The sequence below is a fragment of the Oncorhynchus mykiss genome, chromosome 15 (genome assembly GCF_013265735.2).
Source record: "Oncorhynchus mykiss isolate Arlee chromosome 15, USDA_OmykA_1.1, whole genome shotgun sequence".
In the NCBI taxonomy this organism is placed as follows: Eukaryota; Metazoa; Chordata; class Actinopteri; order Salmoniformes; family Salmonidae; genus Oncorhynchus; species Oncorhynchus mykiss.
Genome location: NC_048579.1, coordinates 52375419 through 52394101, shown reverse-complemented (window position 1 = coordinate 52394101; position 18683 = coordinate 52375419). Strand labels below are relative to the sequence as shown.

Here is an 18683-nt window from a genome sequence, read left to right as displayed (position 1 = left end):
AGTTGTAGAAACATATCAAGGATGATCAATGGAAACAGGATTCACCTGAGTTCAATTTCAAATCTCAAAGCAAATGGTCTGAATACTATGTGAATGTTATTATTTATTTTTTTACATACATTTGCAAAGATTTCTACAAACCTGTTTTTGCTTTGTCATTATGGGGTATTGTGTGTAGATTGATGGGGGGAAAATATGTATTTAATCCATTTGGAATAAGGCTGTGACGTAATGTGGAAAAGGTCAAGGGGTCTGAATAATTGCCGAATGCTCTGTGTTTCAGTGTGTTTGGATAAAGTCTGGGAAAGGACAGACATCACTGTGACTCTGTAGTGATATGCTAATATACCGTATTTTGTACATATTTTCTATGTTGCATACCGTCGTTTGTGGGATGACGCATGGTTGTGTGTGTGTTATCATGTGTTCTCATTAGCTTGGCTTGGTCATGAAAGTTTGACCAGTCAGAATGTTTAATCCCTCCCACAAGATGGGAATATATGAATATATGCTGCGCTGTCTTTACTGAATGACAAGAGAAGTTTTACTATATGCATTTTTACAGCTGTGGGATGTTTTTCCAAAAAACACATTCAGTCGCCAATTGTTTTGTATTTCACAGCGGAAGCCAGGAAAGCTTCTTCCTATCGTTAAGTAGCGCGCATAACATGATGTACTTCAATGTATAAAACGTTGATTCCTAAATGTTTCATTGCACTCCTGTTCTGCTTTGTCTCTGTCCTCTCTAACTGTATAACGTGGTGCTTTCTCCCCTCCCTTCGCTAAACAGTCGCATTGGTGTTTTGTACGCAGCTATAAGTTCGAAACATCAATCCGATCGTCAGTGAATTCAACCAATAACCTCTCTCCATGTCCAGCGCGTCTGTTGTCACCCGCCGCGCTAGCTTCGGGTGACCGGCTTTCTAAGACACCAAGCACAGGGACAGGTGTGTCACCTAAACACACGCACACATGCTCATGTACATGCATGCCACCACGCAAACACAAACCCACGCACACACAACTGTACGCACACAAACATGTACCCATGGATACACACGGATATGCGCGCACACACACACACAAACAGTGCTGTAACTATTCTCTCTCTCCCCCTTCCCAGTAGGTTGTGAAGGAGAATCCAACCTCTCCATGTGGATCTATGTGTTCCTGGGGAATGTCTTACGAGGGATCGGGGAGACTCCAGTGCAGCCCCTTGGGATCTCGTATATAGATGATTTCGCCAGGGAGGAAAATGCTGCATTTTACATTGGTAATAGACCAATTGGAAAAACAAACACATTTTAGAGAATGTCACTGTGCATGATTTGAAGTACAATATGCTAAGTAGATCTGACAGTCTGAATAAACTGCCTTTCAATCTGATTCATACACTAAGGATCCGATTCAATCAGATCCGCTTTAGCCAACATCCGCATAGCTGATGTTTAGACAGTGTGGGAGGTGGAACTGCAGTTAGAGCCACAAGTGGCTCCCAGCTTTACATGCAAAGCAGACATTGCCAGTTACATTAACAATAATCTCATGCAGCCTTTTTTTACAAGTTTGAACACTGGAATGTGAAATGTAATCCTCATCTCGATTAGGATAATAAAAAATTGTCATTATTTAGATTTCATGATTTTTCAATTTGAGTGTAATTATTTGTATATGGCCTACACTTTCTCGTTCTGAACTTCTAACTCAAGTGGGGTTGCTCACTACCAAAACATCTGCCATACAGGTGTCTGCTGTCGCTGGTTAACACTAATCTAGCTCTTTGTGATAACATGAATGGACAAATGCTCCAGATAAGCAGAGGCATCTCTTTGACCTTTTAAAAATCACACACACCCATCTTATTGTTTACTGCCTAATGGAACTGTCTCTGGTTAGCATAATAAATCAAATCAAATCAAATTTATTTATATAGCCCTTCGTACATCAGGTGATATCTCAAAGTGCTGTACAGAAACCCAGCCTAAAACCCCAAACAGCAAGCAATGCAGGTGTAGAAGCACGGTGGCTAGGAAAAACTCCCTAGAAATCAATTGCTGTGTGTGTGTGTGTGTGTGTGTGTGTGTGTGTGTGTGTGTGTGTGTGTGTGTGTGTGTGTGTGTGTGTGTGTGTGTGTGTGTGTGTGTGTGTGTGTGTGTGTGTGTCTTTCATATTTCAGGCTGCGTTCAGACCATAGCTGTCATTGGTCCTGTGTTTGGCTATTTACTGGGATCCCTGTGTGCCAAAATATATGTGGACATTGGATTTGTCAACATGGGTGAGTAACCGGTATCTAGCGAAACACCGAGTATTCTGTCTAGGCCGCCTACACACTATTGGACTGTAATAGTGAGTTCTCCAGTTTAGACAGAGACAGGGCATTCACCTCTGTTCTGTTACTATTAGACAAACAAACAGCGCTCTGAGTTAAGTTCATTGTCGTTCCTAGAGTGCACTCGCTGACTGTGTTCAATACGTGTTTGTTATGTATGATCATGCTTCTAGATTCTAGGTTATCAGACTAATTGAACTAGTGTGCTCCAGAACACTGCTCAGTGACGTCAGCTACTACATTTGAGTAACCAATATAAAGCAGGAGAGATGGTTATTAAGATATGCACAAAAAGCAGCTGTGCTGTGCTTGTTTTCTCTCTCCAGTAAGTCTTGTCGCTAGGAACGTTGCTAGTTTACTCATAATGTATTTTGTCCCCAACAGTCACAGCTCTCTTTCTGTGCTTGTCCTCCCTCTATAGAGACTATCACCATGGCCTTCTCTTGCTACATATATGCACTGACATGTATGTGTAACTGATAGATGCACACACACACTACATGTTCATGTTTTTAAATGTGTGTAAATTGTAAAGTCTTTTGTCTGTAGTGTCTTTTTCGTTATATGTCGGACCCCAGTAAGACTAGCTGTCCCCATTGGTGTCGGATAATGGGGATCCTAATCAATCCAATTAAATCAAGTTCTGTGTCTCCCCTCCCTGTATAGAGAGTATCACCATAAGCCCTGGTGATGCTCGCTGGGTGGGGGCCTGGTGGTTAGGTTACCTTGTAGCTGGGGTGATCACCCTGCTTTCAGCCATCCCCTTCTGGTTCCTGCCCCGTTCCCTGCCCATCCCGTCAGACCGAGGCCCAGCCCAGTGCACCCCGGAGCAGACTAGCTTCATCAAAGACTCCCCTCTCCTGGAGCATAAGTACCAAGCCGACGAGCCAGCCAGCTTTCTGGAGATGGCCAAAGGTATTTTGTTGAATGGGGATGAAGTTGGAACATTTTCTGGTTTAGATAATGATTGGAGTTTAAAAAGGCTTTTTTAAAGTCTGGTCAGGTACAATGGTATATCAAATTCAGGTTGCTTTGGATGAAATTACCATAGTATGGAAAAAGGTAGACAAAAATGACCTTAACAATTGATGATGTCGTTGACAAGTGATGATGTTCTGTTGATTGTTTTTAATCTAGATTTCATACCAACGTTGAAAACCCTCCTGGGGAACCCAGTGTACTTAATCTACCTGTGTGTGACCATCATTCAGCTGAACTCTCTCATCGGCATGGTAACCTACAAGCCCAAGTACATAGAGCAGCATTACGGACAGTCCGCATCAAAAGCCAATTTCCTGATGGGTACGTATGGTTGGCCAATCATATTGCTTATTTGCCTTGATCAGTGTTGGGGAACGTTACTTTTAAAAGTAACTTATGTTACAACATTATTTACTATGGAAAGTAACTTGTTACATTACTTCTGTGTTACCAAAAACAAGTGTATTTTGACACTATATGAATGAGTCACCCTGCAGTGTTTGTCATAATACCCTGATGAAGACAGCTTGTCTGTCGAAACGTTGGACATAACATTTTTGCATCTGAGCTCCTAGAGTGTGTGGTTCTCCTAGAGTGTGTGGTTCTCCTAGAGTGTGTGGTTCTCCAAGAGTGTGTGGTATTTTTTTGTGGTCCACTCCGCTAGCCAGCACCTCGCCTAAATAGGTGTGCGTTTCTTTCGCCTCTAGGTCAATCTTATAGGCCCAGTGCAGTCAAAAGCATGTTTTTCCTGTGTTTTATATATATTTCCACACTATGAGGTTGGAATAATACTGTGAAATTGTGAAAATGATGATAATGCCCTTTTAGTGTAAGAGCTTTTTGAAAAAACAACCTGAAATTTCTGCCTCTTTTGGTGGGATGAAGTTTTGGCCTGCATGGTGACATCACCAGGCGGTAAATTAGTTAATAGACCAATAAGAAAGAGTTCCAAACCTCTCTCTGCCAATAACAGATCGTTTTCAGTTTTCCCCTCCCCGCTCAGACAGTTCTAGGTAAATTCTTGCTTGAGAAGATTCTTTGAGATTCTTTGCTGAGAAGCTATTTTTGTTTCTTTTTGACCATTTTAATTAAAAACAATCACAGTAAGGTACTTAATTGTTACCTAGACATGATTTGAAATTGAGATGAAAGCAGTTGTGTTGGACCTTTAAGGGGCTATCAAAATGAGCTTTATGCACACTACTTTTGAATGGCGAGACTCTGACGACTGATAGGCCTAGTGCAAGGGTAGGCAACTAGATTAAGCCACCGGACAATTTTTGCCGGAGCGGATGGTTGGGGGGAAGGAACATAATTATAATCATTTGTAACACAACTAACCCAAAAAGAGGTTGTATTTGAAAATGATAATAATTTCATACCATGATTGTATTGAGACACAATCACTTTTTTTTTTCTTTTTTTTTTTGTGGTAACATATTTTCTAAATTAAACTCTTTCATCTGAAGTCCTTGTGATTTTACAGTGTTCTTCACCCCCCAGAAAATCACTTCCGGGACGGTTTAGGCCCGTGGGCCACATGTTGCCAATCCCTGGCCTAGTGGCTACCATCAAAAATGTGCCTTTCGTCCTTAATCTGTAACTCTGGCCTATTCCAGCTCTATACCAGCTCAAGTAATACTGACAGATTCAATATATCCTTTACAATTATTTAATAAATACATGATTATGTTGAATTATTTACACATAAGTAAAAAATTATACATACAATATACAGTGCCTCCAGAAATGATTCACATCTTCACATCTCTTGACTGTTTCCACCACAGGAGGCCTGTATCTGTGTAGTGACTGGGTTTTTTCATACACCATCCAAAGTGTAATTAATAACTTCACCATGTTCAAAGGGATATTCAATGTCTGCTTTTTATGTTTACCCATCTACCAATAGGTGCCCTTCTTTGTGAGGCATTGGAAAACCTCCCTGGTCTTTGTGGTTGAATCTGTTTTGAAATTCACTGCTCAACTGAGGGACCTTACAATTATCTGTATGTGTGGGGTACAGAGATGAGGTAGTCATTAATAAATCATGTTAAATTATGATTCCATGCAACTTAGTATGTGACTTGTTAAGCACCTTTTTTTTTTTACCCCTGAACTTATTTAGGCTTGCCATAACAAAGGAGTTGAATACTTAATGAGTCAAGACATTTCTGCTTTTCATTTTGAATTAATAATAAAAAAATAAAAAAACATCATTCCACTTTGACATTATGGGGTATTGTGTGTGTAGGCCAATGGCACAACATCTCAATGTAATCCATTTTAAATTCAGGCTGTTTTTTCAACAAAATGTCGAGGGGTATGAATACTTTCCGAAGGCGGGGTATAAAACTAACTGGCCACAGTTAAAGGAGAGCTCAAATACAAGGACAACTGGCTACCAATCTGTTTTAAACACAGATACAAACTTGGCGCAGTGATTTGAAAACACACAAGTTAAGGCGAGCAATAGCCCTTTCCAAACATGCAATTCCTGAACCACAACGACCAGATTGTCTAGATACCAATTAGTTGTATTATTTTCACAGAAGTTGCAGCAGCGTAGCCTTTTCAAAAGGACAACGTATGCACGTTCCAACATTCAGAACTCAAAATCAAAAATAAAAACGCCTTGTTGATTTATTTCACTGCTTTCCTCTAAAGTAGCGATTAACGTTATACGGCACAAGAAAAAGACTGAAGGTGCTTCTGGATATTTAAAGTGGAGTTTCCTCGCAGTGGACAGGCACTTATCCCCGAGGCAGAGTTAGCATTTTACTGTGATGTTCCTGTCCTATTCCCCTTACCAATTCAAAGTAATGCGAATTCTTCCACCATGCAAAGGCTATTGTCTCTGCCGTCTCAATAGTTAGAAAAAAATAATATATAAATAATATTGTAAATTAATGACTTGCTTATTTGAAAACGTAATTAAGTAACTGATGAATTAATTAGAAAAATGACTCGTTACCACAAAAAAGTAATGAGTACTCTAACCCGTTACTTTGTAACCCGTTACCCCGTAACTCTTTACCCCGTAACCCGTTACTCCATAACGCTTTACCCCGTAACCCGTTACCCCGTAACCCATTACCCCGTAACGCTTTACCCCGTAACCCTTACCCCATACCGCTTTACCCCGTAATGCTTTACCACGTAACGCTTTACCCCGTAACCGGTAACCCCGTAACCCGTAACCCCGTAACCCATTACCCCGTAACGCTTTACCCCATAATGCTTTACCACATAACGCTTTACCCTGTAACCCATTACCCCGTAACCCTTTACCCCATAATGCTTTACCCCGTAACCCATTACCCCGTAACCCATTACCCCGTAACCCATTACCCCGTAACGCTTTACCCCATAACGCTTTACCCAGTAATGCTTTACCCCATAATGCTTTACCAAGTAACGCTTTACCCCGTAACCCGTTACCCCGTAACGCTTTACCCCATAATGCTTTACCACGTAACGCATTACCCCGTAACCCATTACCCCATAACGCTTTACCCCGTAACCCATTACCCCGTAATGCTTTACCCATAATGCTTTACCACGTAACGCTTTACCCCGTTACCCATTACCCCGTAACGCTTTACCCCATAATGCTTTACCACGTAACGCTTTACCCCATAATGCTTTACCCCGTAACGCTTTACCCCATAATGCTTTACCACGTAACGCTTTACCCCGTAACCTTGACCCATAACGCTTTACCCCGTACCCCGTAGCCCGTTACCCCGTAACGCTTTACCCCATAATGCTTTACCACGTAACGCTTTACCCCGTAACCCTTTACCCCGTAACCCTTTACCCCGTAACCCTTTACCCCGTAACCCTTTACCCCGTAACCCTTTACCCCGTAACGCTTTACCACGTAACACATTATCCCGTAACCCATTACCCCGTAACGCTTGACACCATAATGCTTTACCACATAACGCTTTACCCCATAATGCTTTACCCCGTAACGCTTTACCCCATAATGCTTTACCACGTAACGCTTTACCCCGTAACCTTGACCCCATAACGCTTTACCCCGTACCCCGTAGCCCGTTACCCCGTAACCCGTTACCCCGTAACGCTTTACCCCATAATGCTTTACCACGTAACGCTTTACCCCGTAACCCTTTACCCCGTAACGCTTGACCCCATAATGCTTTACCACGTAACACATTACCCCGTAACCCATTACCCCGTAACGCTTGACACCATAATGCTTACCACGTAACGCTTTACCCCATAATGCTTTACCAAGTAACGCTTTACCCCGTAACCCATTATACCGTAACCCATTACCCCGTAACGCTTTACCCATAATGCTTTACCACGTAACGCTTTACCCCATAATGCTTTACCCCGTAACTCTTTACCCCATAATGCTTTACCCCATAATGCTTTACCCCGTAACCCATTACCCCATAATGCTTTACCATGTAACGCTTTACCCCGTAGCCTGTTACCCCGTAACCGGGTACCCCGTAACCCATTACCCCGTAACGCTTTACCCCGTAACCCATTACCCCGTAACGCTTTACCCCATAATGCTTTACCACGTAACGCTTTACCCCGTAACCCATTACCCCGTAACGCTTGACCCCATAACGCTTTACCACGTAACCCATTACCCCGTAACGCTTTACCCCGTAATGCTTTACCCCATAATGCTTTACCCCGTAACCCATTACCCTGTAACCCATTACCCCGTAACGCTTTACCCCATAATGCTTTACCACGTAACGCTTTACCCCATAATGCTTTACCACGTAACGCTTTACCCCATAACCCTTTACCCCGTAACCCTTTACCCCGTAACGCTTGACCCATAACGCTTTACCACGTAACACATTATCCCGTAACCCATTACCCCGTAACGCTTGACACCATAATGCTTTACCACATAACGCTTTACCCCATAATGCTTTACCCCGTAACGCTTTACCCCATAATGCTTTACCACGTAACGCTTTACCCCGTAACCTTGACCCCATAACGCTTTACCCCGTACCCCGTAGCCCGTTACCCCGTAACCCGTTACCCCGTAACCCGTTACCCCGTAACGCTTTACCCCATAATGCTTTACCACGTAACACATTACCCCGTAACCCATTACCCCGTAACGCTTGACACCATAATGCTTACCACGTAACGCTTTACCCCATAATGCTTTACCAAGTAACGCTTTACCCCGTAACCCATTATACCGTAACCCATTACCCCGTAACGCTTTACCCATAATGCTTTACCACGTAACGCTTTACCCCATAATGCTTTACCCCGTAACTCTTTACCCCATAATGCTTTACCCCATAATGCTTTACCCCGTAACCCATTACCCCATAATGCTTTACCATGTAACGCTTTACCCCGTAGCCTGTTACCCCGTAACGCTTTACCCCGTAACCCATTACCCCGTAACGCTTTACCCCATAATGCTTTACCACGTAACGCTTTACCCCGTAACCCATTACCCCGTAACGCTTGACCCCATAACGCTTTACCACGTAACCCATTACCCCGTAACGCTTTACCCCGTAACGCTTTACCCCATAATGCTTTACCCCGTAACCCATTACCCTGTAACCCATTACCCCGTAACGCTTTACCCCATAATGCTTTACCACGTAACGCTTTACCCCATAATGCTTTACCACGTAACGCTTTACCCCATAATGCTTTACACCGTAACGCATTACCCCATAATGCTTTACCATGTAACACTTTACCCCGTAACCAATTACCCCGTAACCCATTACCCCGTAACGCTTTACCCCATAATGCTTTACCACGTAACGCTATACCCCGTAACCCATTACCCCGTAACCCATTACCCCGTAACGCTTGACCCCGTAACGCTTGACCCCATAACGCTTTACCCCGTAACCCATTACCCCGTAACGCTTTACCCCGTAACGCTTTACCCCGTAACCCGTTACCCCGTAACCCCGTAACCCGTTACCCCGTAGCCCGTTACGCTTTACCTCGTAACCCATTACCCCGTAACGCTTTACCCCGTAACCCGGTACCCCGTAACACTTTACCCCGTAATGCTTTACCCCGTAACCCGTTACCCCGTAACGCTTTACCCCCGACACTGGCCTTGATTCATCTCAGGCATGAGCTAGTTCAATTTAGATCCTCCATGACTAGGAATGAAGAACATTTCTAAAGAATGAGACCTATGTCTTAACGTTTACAGAGTGTGTGTTGTTTGTTCCAGGTACAATCAACATCCCTGCCGTGGCGTTGGGAATTTTCACTGGCGGCCTGCTCATGAAGAGGCTGAAGCTGAGCATCATGGGAGCGGCCAAGTTTGCGTTCGGCACCTCTCTGATAGGCTACTTCCTATCCCTCTTCTTCTTCGTCATGAGCTGCGAGAACGCCAAAGTGGCTGGGATCACGCTGCCCTACAACCGGTGGGTTGACACACACACACACACACAAACACACACACACACACACACACACACACACAGCTCTTGGTAGAAGTTGCCTTTAGGTACATACATATTTACCCTCTGTAAATGTTCTATTCCCAGCACCACAAACGGGTAAATTGCTGAAGTGCGTATGCTAATAATTGCTCCTAGAGGACAGCATACCTCCAACACTGGAGAGATGTGGTCTAGAATAGCGAATCAGGGATTTCACCCATCTACTGTACTGTACGCCCCCTGGTTCTGTCAAGACTGTTTGCTGCTAATGTCAATATCAGAACTGACATTGAATTTGGTTGATAACATTAGTATTCATTGAATCGGTGAAAGTATACTGAACAAAAATAGAAGCGTAACATGCAACAATTTAAATGATTTTGCTGAGTTACAGTTCATATAAGGAAATCAGTCAATTAACAAAAAAATCCATTAGGTCCTAATCTATGGATTTCACATGACTGGGCAGGGGCACAGCCATAGGTCCACCCACTTGGGACTCAGGCCCACCCACTGAGGAGCTTTATTACAGGCAGAACTACTTCTCAGTTTCATCAGCTGTCCGGGTGGCTGGTCTCAGAAGATCCCGCAGGTGAAGAAGCCGGATTGGGAGGTCTTGGGCTGGCATGGTTACACGTGGTCTGCGGTTGTGAGGCCGGTTGGACGTACTGCCAAATTCTCTAAAATTTGGTAGAGAAATGGTAGAGAAATTAAATGGTAGAGAAATTAACATTAGATCTCTGGCAACCGCTCTGGTGGACATTCCTGCAGTTAGCATGCCAATTGCATCCTCCCTCAAAACTTGAGACATCTGTGGCATTGTGTTGTGTGACAAAACTGCACATTTTAGAGTGGCCTTTTATTGTCCCCAGCACAAGGTGCATCTTTGTAATGATCATGCTGTTTAATCAGTTTATTGATATGCCACACCTGTCAGGAGGATGGATTATCTTGACAAATGATAAAATGCTCACTAACAGGGATGTTGACAATTTTGTGCACAACATTTCTGGGATTTTTTTATTTCAGGTCATGAAACATGGGAACGACACTTGTTGCATTTATGTTTTTGTTCAGGATATATCTTATTATGCATTTGATTAACACACTTTCTGTATCTGAGCGGGCAGAGGTCAAATCATGTCTGTATTCATTAGATTATCTGTTTAAAGAAAAGCGCCATCTGAATTAAATCTCCTATTAATAACAGCCCCACTTTCTCTCTCTCTCTTTCTCTCTCTCAGGGTGGTTGGTGTATCGTATGACGAGCGCTCAGTATTCTCAGCCTGTAACTCAGACTGTGTGTGTTCAGACAGAGACTGGGACCCTGTCTGTGGAGAGAACGGCATCACGTACGTCTCTCCCTGCCTGGCTGGCTGCCAGACCTCCACAGGATCAGGGAAGAACACGGTGAGATGAGGATCTTAGCCAGCACGGAGGCTGCATCCCGAAATGGCACCCTGTTCCCTATGTAGTGTACTACTTTTGGGCTCTGTTTAAAAGTAGTACAATATATAGGGAATACGGTGCCATTTGAGATGGAAACTGACTTGTGACCAACAGGGTAAAGGTCAATTCCAATTTAATTTCAGTATGATTTCAGTCGGAATTGACTCGCACCCTTGTGGGTTTATGGAAAACTTTTGAAGCAGCAAGTTATGATGTTGTTTCTGTTTTTGTGTCAAATTGTTTTTGTGTCAAATTGTCTTGTCTTGTCTGTCTGTCTGTGTGCTTCTGCAGGTGTTCTCTAACTGTAGCTGTGCGGTGGCAGCAGGGCTGAGCAGTGGTAACCTGACAGCCAGTGTAGGCCACTGTCCTCACAGAGACGACTGTGACCGTGTCTTCCCTTACTTCCTGGCTCTCTCTGTCATCACTTCCTTTATCATCTCCCTGGGTGGCACGCCAGGCTACATGGTCCTCATCAGGTCAGTCACACACACACCCATACACAAACAAGAAGGGATGGTCATAGCAGTTGGCAAGACAGCACAAAGAAATCTGGGACTCCGGCTTCAACAAGGTACCTTAAAGGGGAAACAATCAGAAGCCCCGTTTGTACCTGGTTCTAACATGCGTCCGTTGTCCTGATCATGTCCACATTCGTATTGTGTGTTGACAGGTGTAGACAATCAAGACGCACTGTGATCTGATTGTGGTTGTATTTTTCTGACCACCTCTGGTGGTAGTGAAAGACGCATCTTGTACGGATATCCTTGGTGTAAACAAATCGAAAGTGTATACATTTGGCCAACGTCACAGTTGTCCCGGCCTCTTAAAAAAATCACACCAGCCAATTGAATTAAGAACATGTTTTTAGAAACCAACTGCCTACTGACACTGTGGCCAGATATGCCACAGTCTAATACCCCGTCCAGCTCTGATTAAAATGGCAAATAGAAATAAAGATATTTATGAAGAGATATTGTCCCGAATAAGAGAAAAGAGGTTCTCCCCTTCCCACGTCCAATGCCAGCGCAAATTCTAATATTTGAAAACATTTTAGGCTACAGAAATGCCAAGGCATTCAGAGAGGCATTCCCTGTAACTTAACCTGTTTCTGTTTTCACTGTGTGCATTAGGGCCTAAGTATAATTTTTATTTATACTGTGCAATAATTGTATTTTGTACACACATCCAGATACTCAGCTCATTTGTGTGGTGACGTTTTTAGAGATGGGAGAGATTCTCTGACTTGTTATTTGTCCATCTGTGGACAAGTCGAGGTTATCGGGAAAGTAGTCTATTACGCCCAAACTTGAATCGTTGGGTAACACAATTAGGCTGTAATGATGTGTCTAAAACTATTGACTATAAAAGTGTGCTGTTTCCTGTCGATTTAATACAGCTTGTGTCATAATGGGAGGTCCAAGGGAGGTTGGATTCATTTGCATACAGGGAGGGACCAGGGAATCTGGTCACAATAGGGACGAAGTGGGCAGATAAGAGACATATATTATCATGTGTCGACGCAACAAAATCTCGATCAGATAGTGACCGGATGATGACAATCACGTTAATGCAAGGTGTAACCATGGCTACTGAGATAACCTAACCTGCATAAAGTCTACTACATTTACTTGCACCACCTTGTTCAGAATGATCTCACCCAGAAAGAATTTCACTGTAGTGACATTGGCTCACAATGGGTGACAGAATGGCTGACCAGAAGCTCCATTTCAAGGTCATTTTTGATTGAGGTGACATATGCAGTGTTTATGATGAACGCGGTCTCCGCTAACGCGGAACCATTGCCTTTAAAAGCTGCATAGCAGACAAATCGCGATCAGATTGAATTCCGGCCTTAAAGAGCCGTGTTGCAACCATAGAGGCCTCTAGTGGTCAAAAGGCCATATTAGCATGGGCAGTGCCATTGAGGACTTCCACCATTTTAATGTAGTCAACTGGGTGGGACTTCCAACTTTATTGGCTGGAGTCATGTCCAACCGGGTCATCCGGAGTGATCCGCCAATTGGGAAGAAGAAAATGTAAATAGCCTTTCATAATATTCTAGTCATAATATTCATAAAAAATGAATGGTGGAAAAACGATTGGAACCATTTCCTTGTTTGACCACTGGGTTTTATAGGTATTTTGACACCTCCACTGTGGGGCACTATGGCGCTGCACATGCTGTCACAGACGCTATAATGGCACATATACAAAGATGAGTCTTCTATCTATCTCTATGGTTGCAACAGACTTTATGGAGGGCAAGGAGACAGTCACATGATGCTTTCAGGTGATTGAATTACGTGGTCTGACTGGAATGAGAAGTTTTTATGAGTCAGCTCATTGTTCTTCCTACTCTCTGCTTGTGTGTCCATTCAGGGTTATAGCAGGAAACATAGATTCAGTACACTTTAAGTACATTTAATTGAAATCTTTATCCCACGGCATACTTCATAGGGGTTATAGGAAAGTCAGCAATAGAGGTTTTACTGTATTTCAGGAAAGTAGAATATGTGATTTGGTGCGGTACTGTTACTGGCTAAAACTAGTCCTTGATTAGCCTTGGCCAGCTTTGAGCATGTACACAAATGCGCACACACAAACACAAATGTACATGCACGCACGCACACACACAAACACAAACCACAATCCAGCAGATCGGCCCAAAGCTCGATCAGCTGACCCTGATGAAATGTGTTGCCCTTACTGGGACAAATGAAGTTACTGGCAGTGGCCTATTTCCTTTTGTTCTTAGTTGTCTGAGATGGGTCTGCTTCTGTTTTTGCTCTGGGTCTTGAGAGAACAGCTGAATAGCCTCACTCCCCCCTATCTGAGATACTTACTGCAGCCCTCATCCTCCACATACAACACCCGTTTTGCCAGTCACATTCTGTTAAAGGTCCCCAAAGCACACACATCCCTGGGTCGCGCCTCTTTTCAGTTCGCTGCAGCTAGAAACTGGAACGAGCTGCAAAAAACACTCAAACTGGACCATTTTACCTTCATCTCTTCATTCAAAGACTCAATCATGGACACTCTTACTGAAAGTTGTGGCTGCTTCACGTGATGTATTGTTGCCTCTACCTTCTTGCCCTTTGTGCAGTTGTCTGTGCCCAATAATGTTTGTACCATGTTGTGATGCTGCCATGTTGTGTTGCTACCATGTTAATGTCATGTTGTGTTGCTACCATGCTGTGTTTTCATGTGTTGCTGCCATGCTATGTTGTTGTCTTAGGTCTCTCTGTGTGTTTTGTCCTATATTTGTATTTTTTTTATTTTTATCCCAGCCCTCGGCCTCACAGGAGGCCTTTTGCCTTTTGGTAGGTCGTCATTGTGAATAAGAATGTGTTCTTAACTGACTTGCCAAATTAAATAAAATAAAAACAAAATAGCAAGGTAGTAAGGGCAGACATTTCTGACAGTGTACTGCCTTGCTCTACCAACAGAGGTCAGTAGTACTCACTCTTTGGTACTCACTGGCTTCGTCAGAACGTCTTCAGTCAACTTACATTATGTCAACAACACTTTGAATTGACCTTTAAAACCTCTTTGGGCTGACATCCCCGTTAACGGGATGATATTATAACAGCCAGTGAAAGTGCAGGGCGCCAAATTCAAAACATCAAAAATCTCAATAAAAATTCCTCAAACATACATGTATCTTATACCATTTTAAAGGTAATCTTGTTGTTTATCCCAACACAGTGTCCGATGTCAAATATGCCTTACAGCAAAAGCACCACAAATGATTATGTTAGGTCACCACCAAACGACAATAAACATATACATTTTTTCCAGCCAAAGATAGCAGTCACAAAAAGCACAAATAGAGATACAATTAAACACTAACCTTTGATGATCTTCATCAGATGACACTCATAGGACTTCATGTTACACAATACATGTATGTTTTATTTGATAAAGTTCATATTTATATAAAAATATGAGTTTACATTGGCGCGTTACATTCACTAGTTCCAAAAACATCCAGTGATTTTGCATAGCCACATCATTCAACATAAATACTCATCATAAATGTAGATGATATACACATGGAATTATAGATATACCTCTCCTTAATGCAACCGATATGTCTGATTTCAAAAAAACTTTACGGAATAAGCAAACCATGCAATAATCTGAGACGGCGCTCAGAACAATAGTCAAAATAGCCGCCATTTTGGCTTCAACATAAACAAGAAATTACATGATAAATATTCCCTTACCTTTGATGATCTTCATCAGAAAGCACTCCCAGGAATCTCAGGTCCACAATAAATGTTTGTTTTGTTCGATAATGTCCGTTATTTATGTCCAAATACCTCCTTTTGTTAGCGCGTTTGGTATACATATCCAAACGCTCATTCTGGTCAGCGTTACATCGGACAAAAACTTTTAAAAGTTATATTACAGGTCGAAGAAACATTTCAAACTAAGTACAGAATCAATCATTAGGATGTTTTTAACATATAGCTTCAATAAAGTTCCAACCGGAGTATTCCTTTGTGTCTTGATGAGCAATGGAACACAAGTGGATACCATGAGGAATGCGCATGATCAGAAAATGGCTGACTGACCTGATACATTCTGCTCTCATTCAGTCCCACAACACAGTAGAAGTCTCATTCAAATTTCTATAGACGGTTGACATCTAGTGGAAACCCTAGGAAGTGCAACATCATTAATATCTCAAGGGGATTTCAAATGGGAACTGTGGTGAATACATACCAAGATCAGATTTCTGACTTCCGGTTTTGATTTCTCCTCAGGATTTTGCCTGCCATATGAGTTCTGTTATACTCACAGACATCATTCAAACCGTTTTAGAAACTTTAGAGTGTTTTCTATCCAATATTAATAGGCATATATTAGAGACTGAGAAGCAGGCCGTTTACTTTGGGCACCTTATTCATCCAAGCTACTCAATACTGCCCCCCAGCCATAAGAAGTTAAAGCGGTTTGAGGAAGCAAACTTAATAATGAACCATAACTAAATTGTGGATACTTTCATATCATGACATTTAATTTATAATATCTTCAGATCTATATCTATTATCTGTTTTCATAGTTTTGGTAAAGTTCAAGTTGATGATGGTGTTCTCCCATGCAGGTGTATCAAGCCTCAACTGAAGTCCTTGGCTCTGGGGTTCCATACTCTGTCCACACGTACACTTGGTGAGTCAATACTGTCAGATCACAGATCTAGGATCCGTTTACCACCCAAAATGTTAACATGTGGGGGGGGGGGGGGGCACAAAACTATCCTTAGATCAGCGTCTAGGGGCAACTTCCTCCTACTCCTGTCTGATCAAGCCATACCTGTCTCAGAGCCAACGCAGCTTAGCAACCCTTATATAAAACTAGCTGCAGCCAGTTTGTTTCCAAGTCACACATTTCTCCACTAATCAGCTTCTATTAGGAGTAATACCCTGAACAAAATCCTCTTAAACATCCACTCTGTTGCAAAGGTAATCCTTGAAAAATGATTACTTGTTAATCAGGTGTGTTAGCTCTGGGTTGGAACACAATCCTGCTCACATTGCCCTTTTCCATGACCAAGATTAGCCACCTCCGTATTACTGGTAGATCATTTTGTGTGTACTTGTGTTATAACAGCGGGCATCCCAGCGCCCATCTACTTTGGGGCGATCATCGACACCACGTGTCTGAAGTGGGGCCAGAAGAGATGCGGAGGGAGAGGAGCCTGTCGGATATACAACACTACAGCATACAGGTAATGCACACATACACACTACTGGTCAAGCCTGATACACAACAAAAACGCACACACTTACTTCAATGTGATAATGTCGGAGAGGCATACCCTCTATAACATCAGTTGCTGAACATTGATTTTCAAGACAATATTGAAGGCAACCCCAGTAGCCTTGCCACTTGAATCACCAGTGTAATGTCAAGACGTTGAGTGTGTGTATCCCCTGGTCTCTCTCTCCTCAGGATAGCTTACCTGGGTCTAACTATGGGACTGAGGACAGTTTCCTTCCTGCTGTGTATACTGGGATTCATGCTGCTCAAACGACACCTGCGGAGAGAGGAACGCAGTGCCCACCAAGTGGCCAACGGAGGAGCAGAACTGGAGGTACTCAGGAAAGAGGAAGTCCTAGCCTCCAACTCGGACCAATCGCTACGGACTTCCACAACAGACTACAACAACACAGAGAGAGAGACACGGCTGTGACAGTCTGAGACAATCTCCCCTGATCTCTCATGTTACACACACACGCGAGATGTGCAGGAACCAACAACACTCTGCGCCAGACCATCTCATAGAACATAAATTATATATTTGTACTGAACCTGTCTAGGTCATGTATATTTAAAAAAAAAAAAAAAAAACATGTTTTGATATAACTGACGTATTTCATGGATGTACCTGCTGTATTTGACAAAAACACAAATGTAACAACAAAGAATGTCATCTTTGTTGTTTTTTTACAAAGAAAGTATTTGATTGGATTTGTTAACCATTGGTTAATTGTTTTTACTGCAGCAAGAGTCCAGTTTCGGTCACTGAGTATTTTTGCAACAACTCCCAAGGTCGTCTACATTATAATATTGTTAGACAGCCTCAATCTGTTGAAAGAGAATGTCAGACACTCTGTGTTTCTCTACTGTAAACATTGCCAAAATATGATCGCAATAGCCCTGTTTATACCTGGTTCGAACATGCATCCTTCATCCTGATCTTGTCCGTTTACACTTAATCACAGCAAATTGGTCAGTGTTACCTAGTGTTGATATTTCAGTTTAACATTTGTAGCTCTGCAAGTGTTAAATTAACACTCAGTGGTGTAAAAGAACCCCACTGTTGGTGTTAATAACAAGGGTTAAACCACACCCATCATTATATTTCCCAGAATGCTCTATTGCAGGTAGATTTTTTAAAATGGTTTATTTCAATATCTATGTTTTTGCATGTACATTGATTAATTAATTTATCTTATGCTACTCAAATATAAATAACATGCAATTTTCTAAACTAATCCAATATGTTACTTGGACTTATTGCACCCGGCACTGAAATGGTTGTTCCAGTTTAGATGCTTTAGGTAGTCTCATCTCTTATTTTTCCCAACCCGCCAATCATTCTGAATGCAGGTTGCTGGCGAATGCCAGGTTGCTCCAAACGTAGGCTAATCCCACTCTGTCTGGATTCTACTAGGAATTACACATCACTTTAACACCCAGCATAATGTGACCTGCACACCTGATTATATCAAGATGGCGCCGAAGAACATGGCTGACGTTTTACATTCTCCCAACCAATTGTGCTATTTTGTTAGTTTATTTGTGTAACTTATTCTTTAACATATTGTGTACATAATGTTGCTGCTACCGTCTCTTATGATCGAAAATAACTTCTGGACATCAGAACAGCCATTACTCACCGCTAACTGGAAGAAACTTTTTCCTTTAACGAGTCTGACAAGAAGGATATCCTGCTTTCACTGGAACAGGCCCAT

General features: G+C 42.5%; 1 protein-coding gene across 2 annotated transcripts in view; it reads left to right on the top strand.

Annotated features, from left to right (window-relative positions):
* slco1c1 (solute carrier organic anion transporter family, member 1C1) overlaps window positions 1–18090 on the top strand; it is a 61123-nt gene extending 43033 nt beyond the window's left edge. The window contains exons 5-15 of one of the 2 annotated variants that reach the window (XM_021563583.2): window positions 814–947; window positions 1127–1273; window positions 2177–2275; window positions 2996–3244; window positions 3467–3631; window positions 9537–9732; window positions 10995–11160; window positions 11491–11675; window positions 16310–16374; window positions 16816–16933; window positions 17158–18090. In XM_021563583.2, coding sequence (XP_021419258.2) covers window positions 814–947; window positions 1127–1273; window positions 2177–2275; window positions 2996–3244; window positions 3467–3631; window positions 9537–9732; window positions 10995–11160; window positions 11491–11675; window positions 16310–16374; window positions 16816–16933; window positions 17158–17398 — 1765 coding nt within the window. In that variant the 3' untranslated portion in view covers window positions 17399–18090. Of the gene's footprint in view, window positions 1–813; window positions 948–1123; window positions 1274–2176; window positions 2276–2995; window positions 3245–3466; window positions 3632–9536; window positions 9733–10994; window positions 11161–11490; window positions 11676–16309; window positions 16375–16815; window positions 16934–17157 lie in introns of both variants that reach the window. The other variant, XM_021563582.2, reaches the window with a different exon arrangement.
* Window positions 18091–18683: the final 593 nt, after the last annotated feature.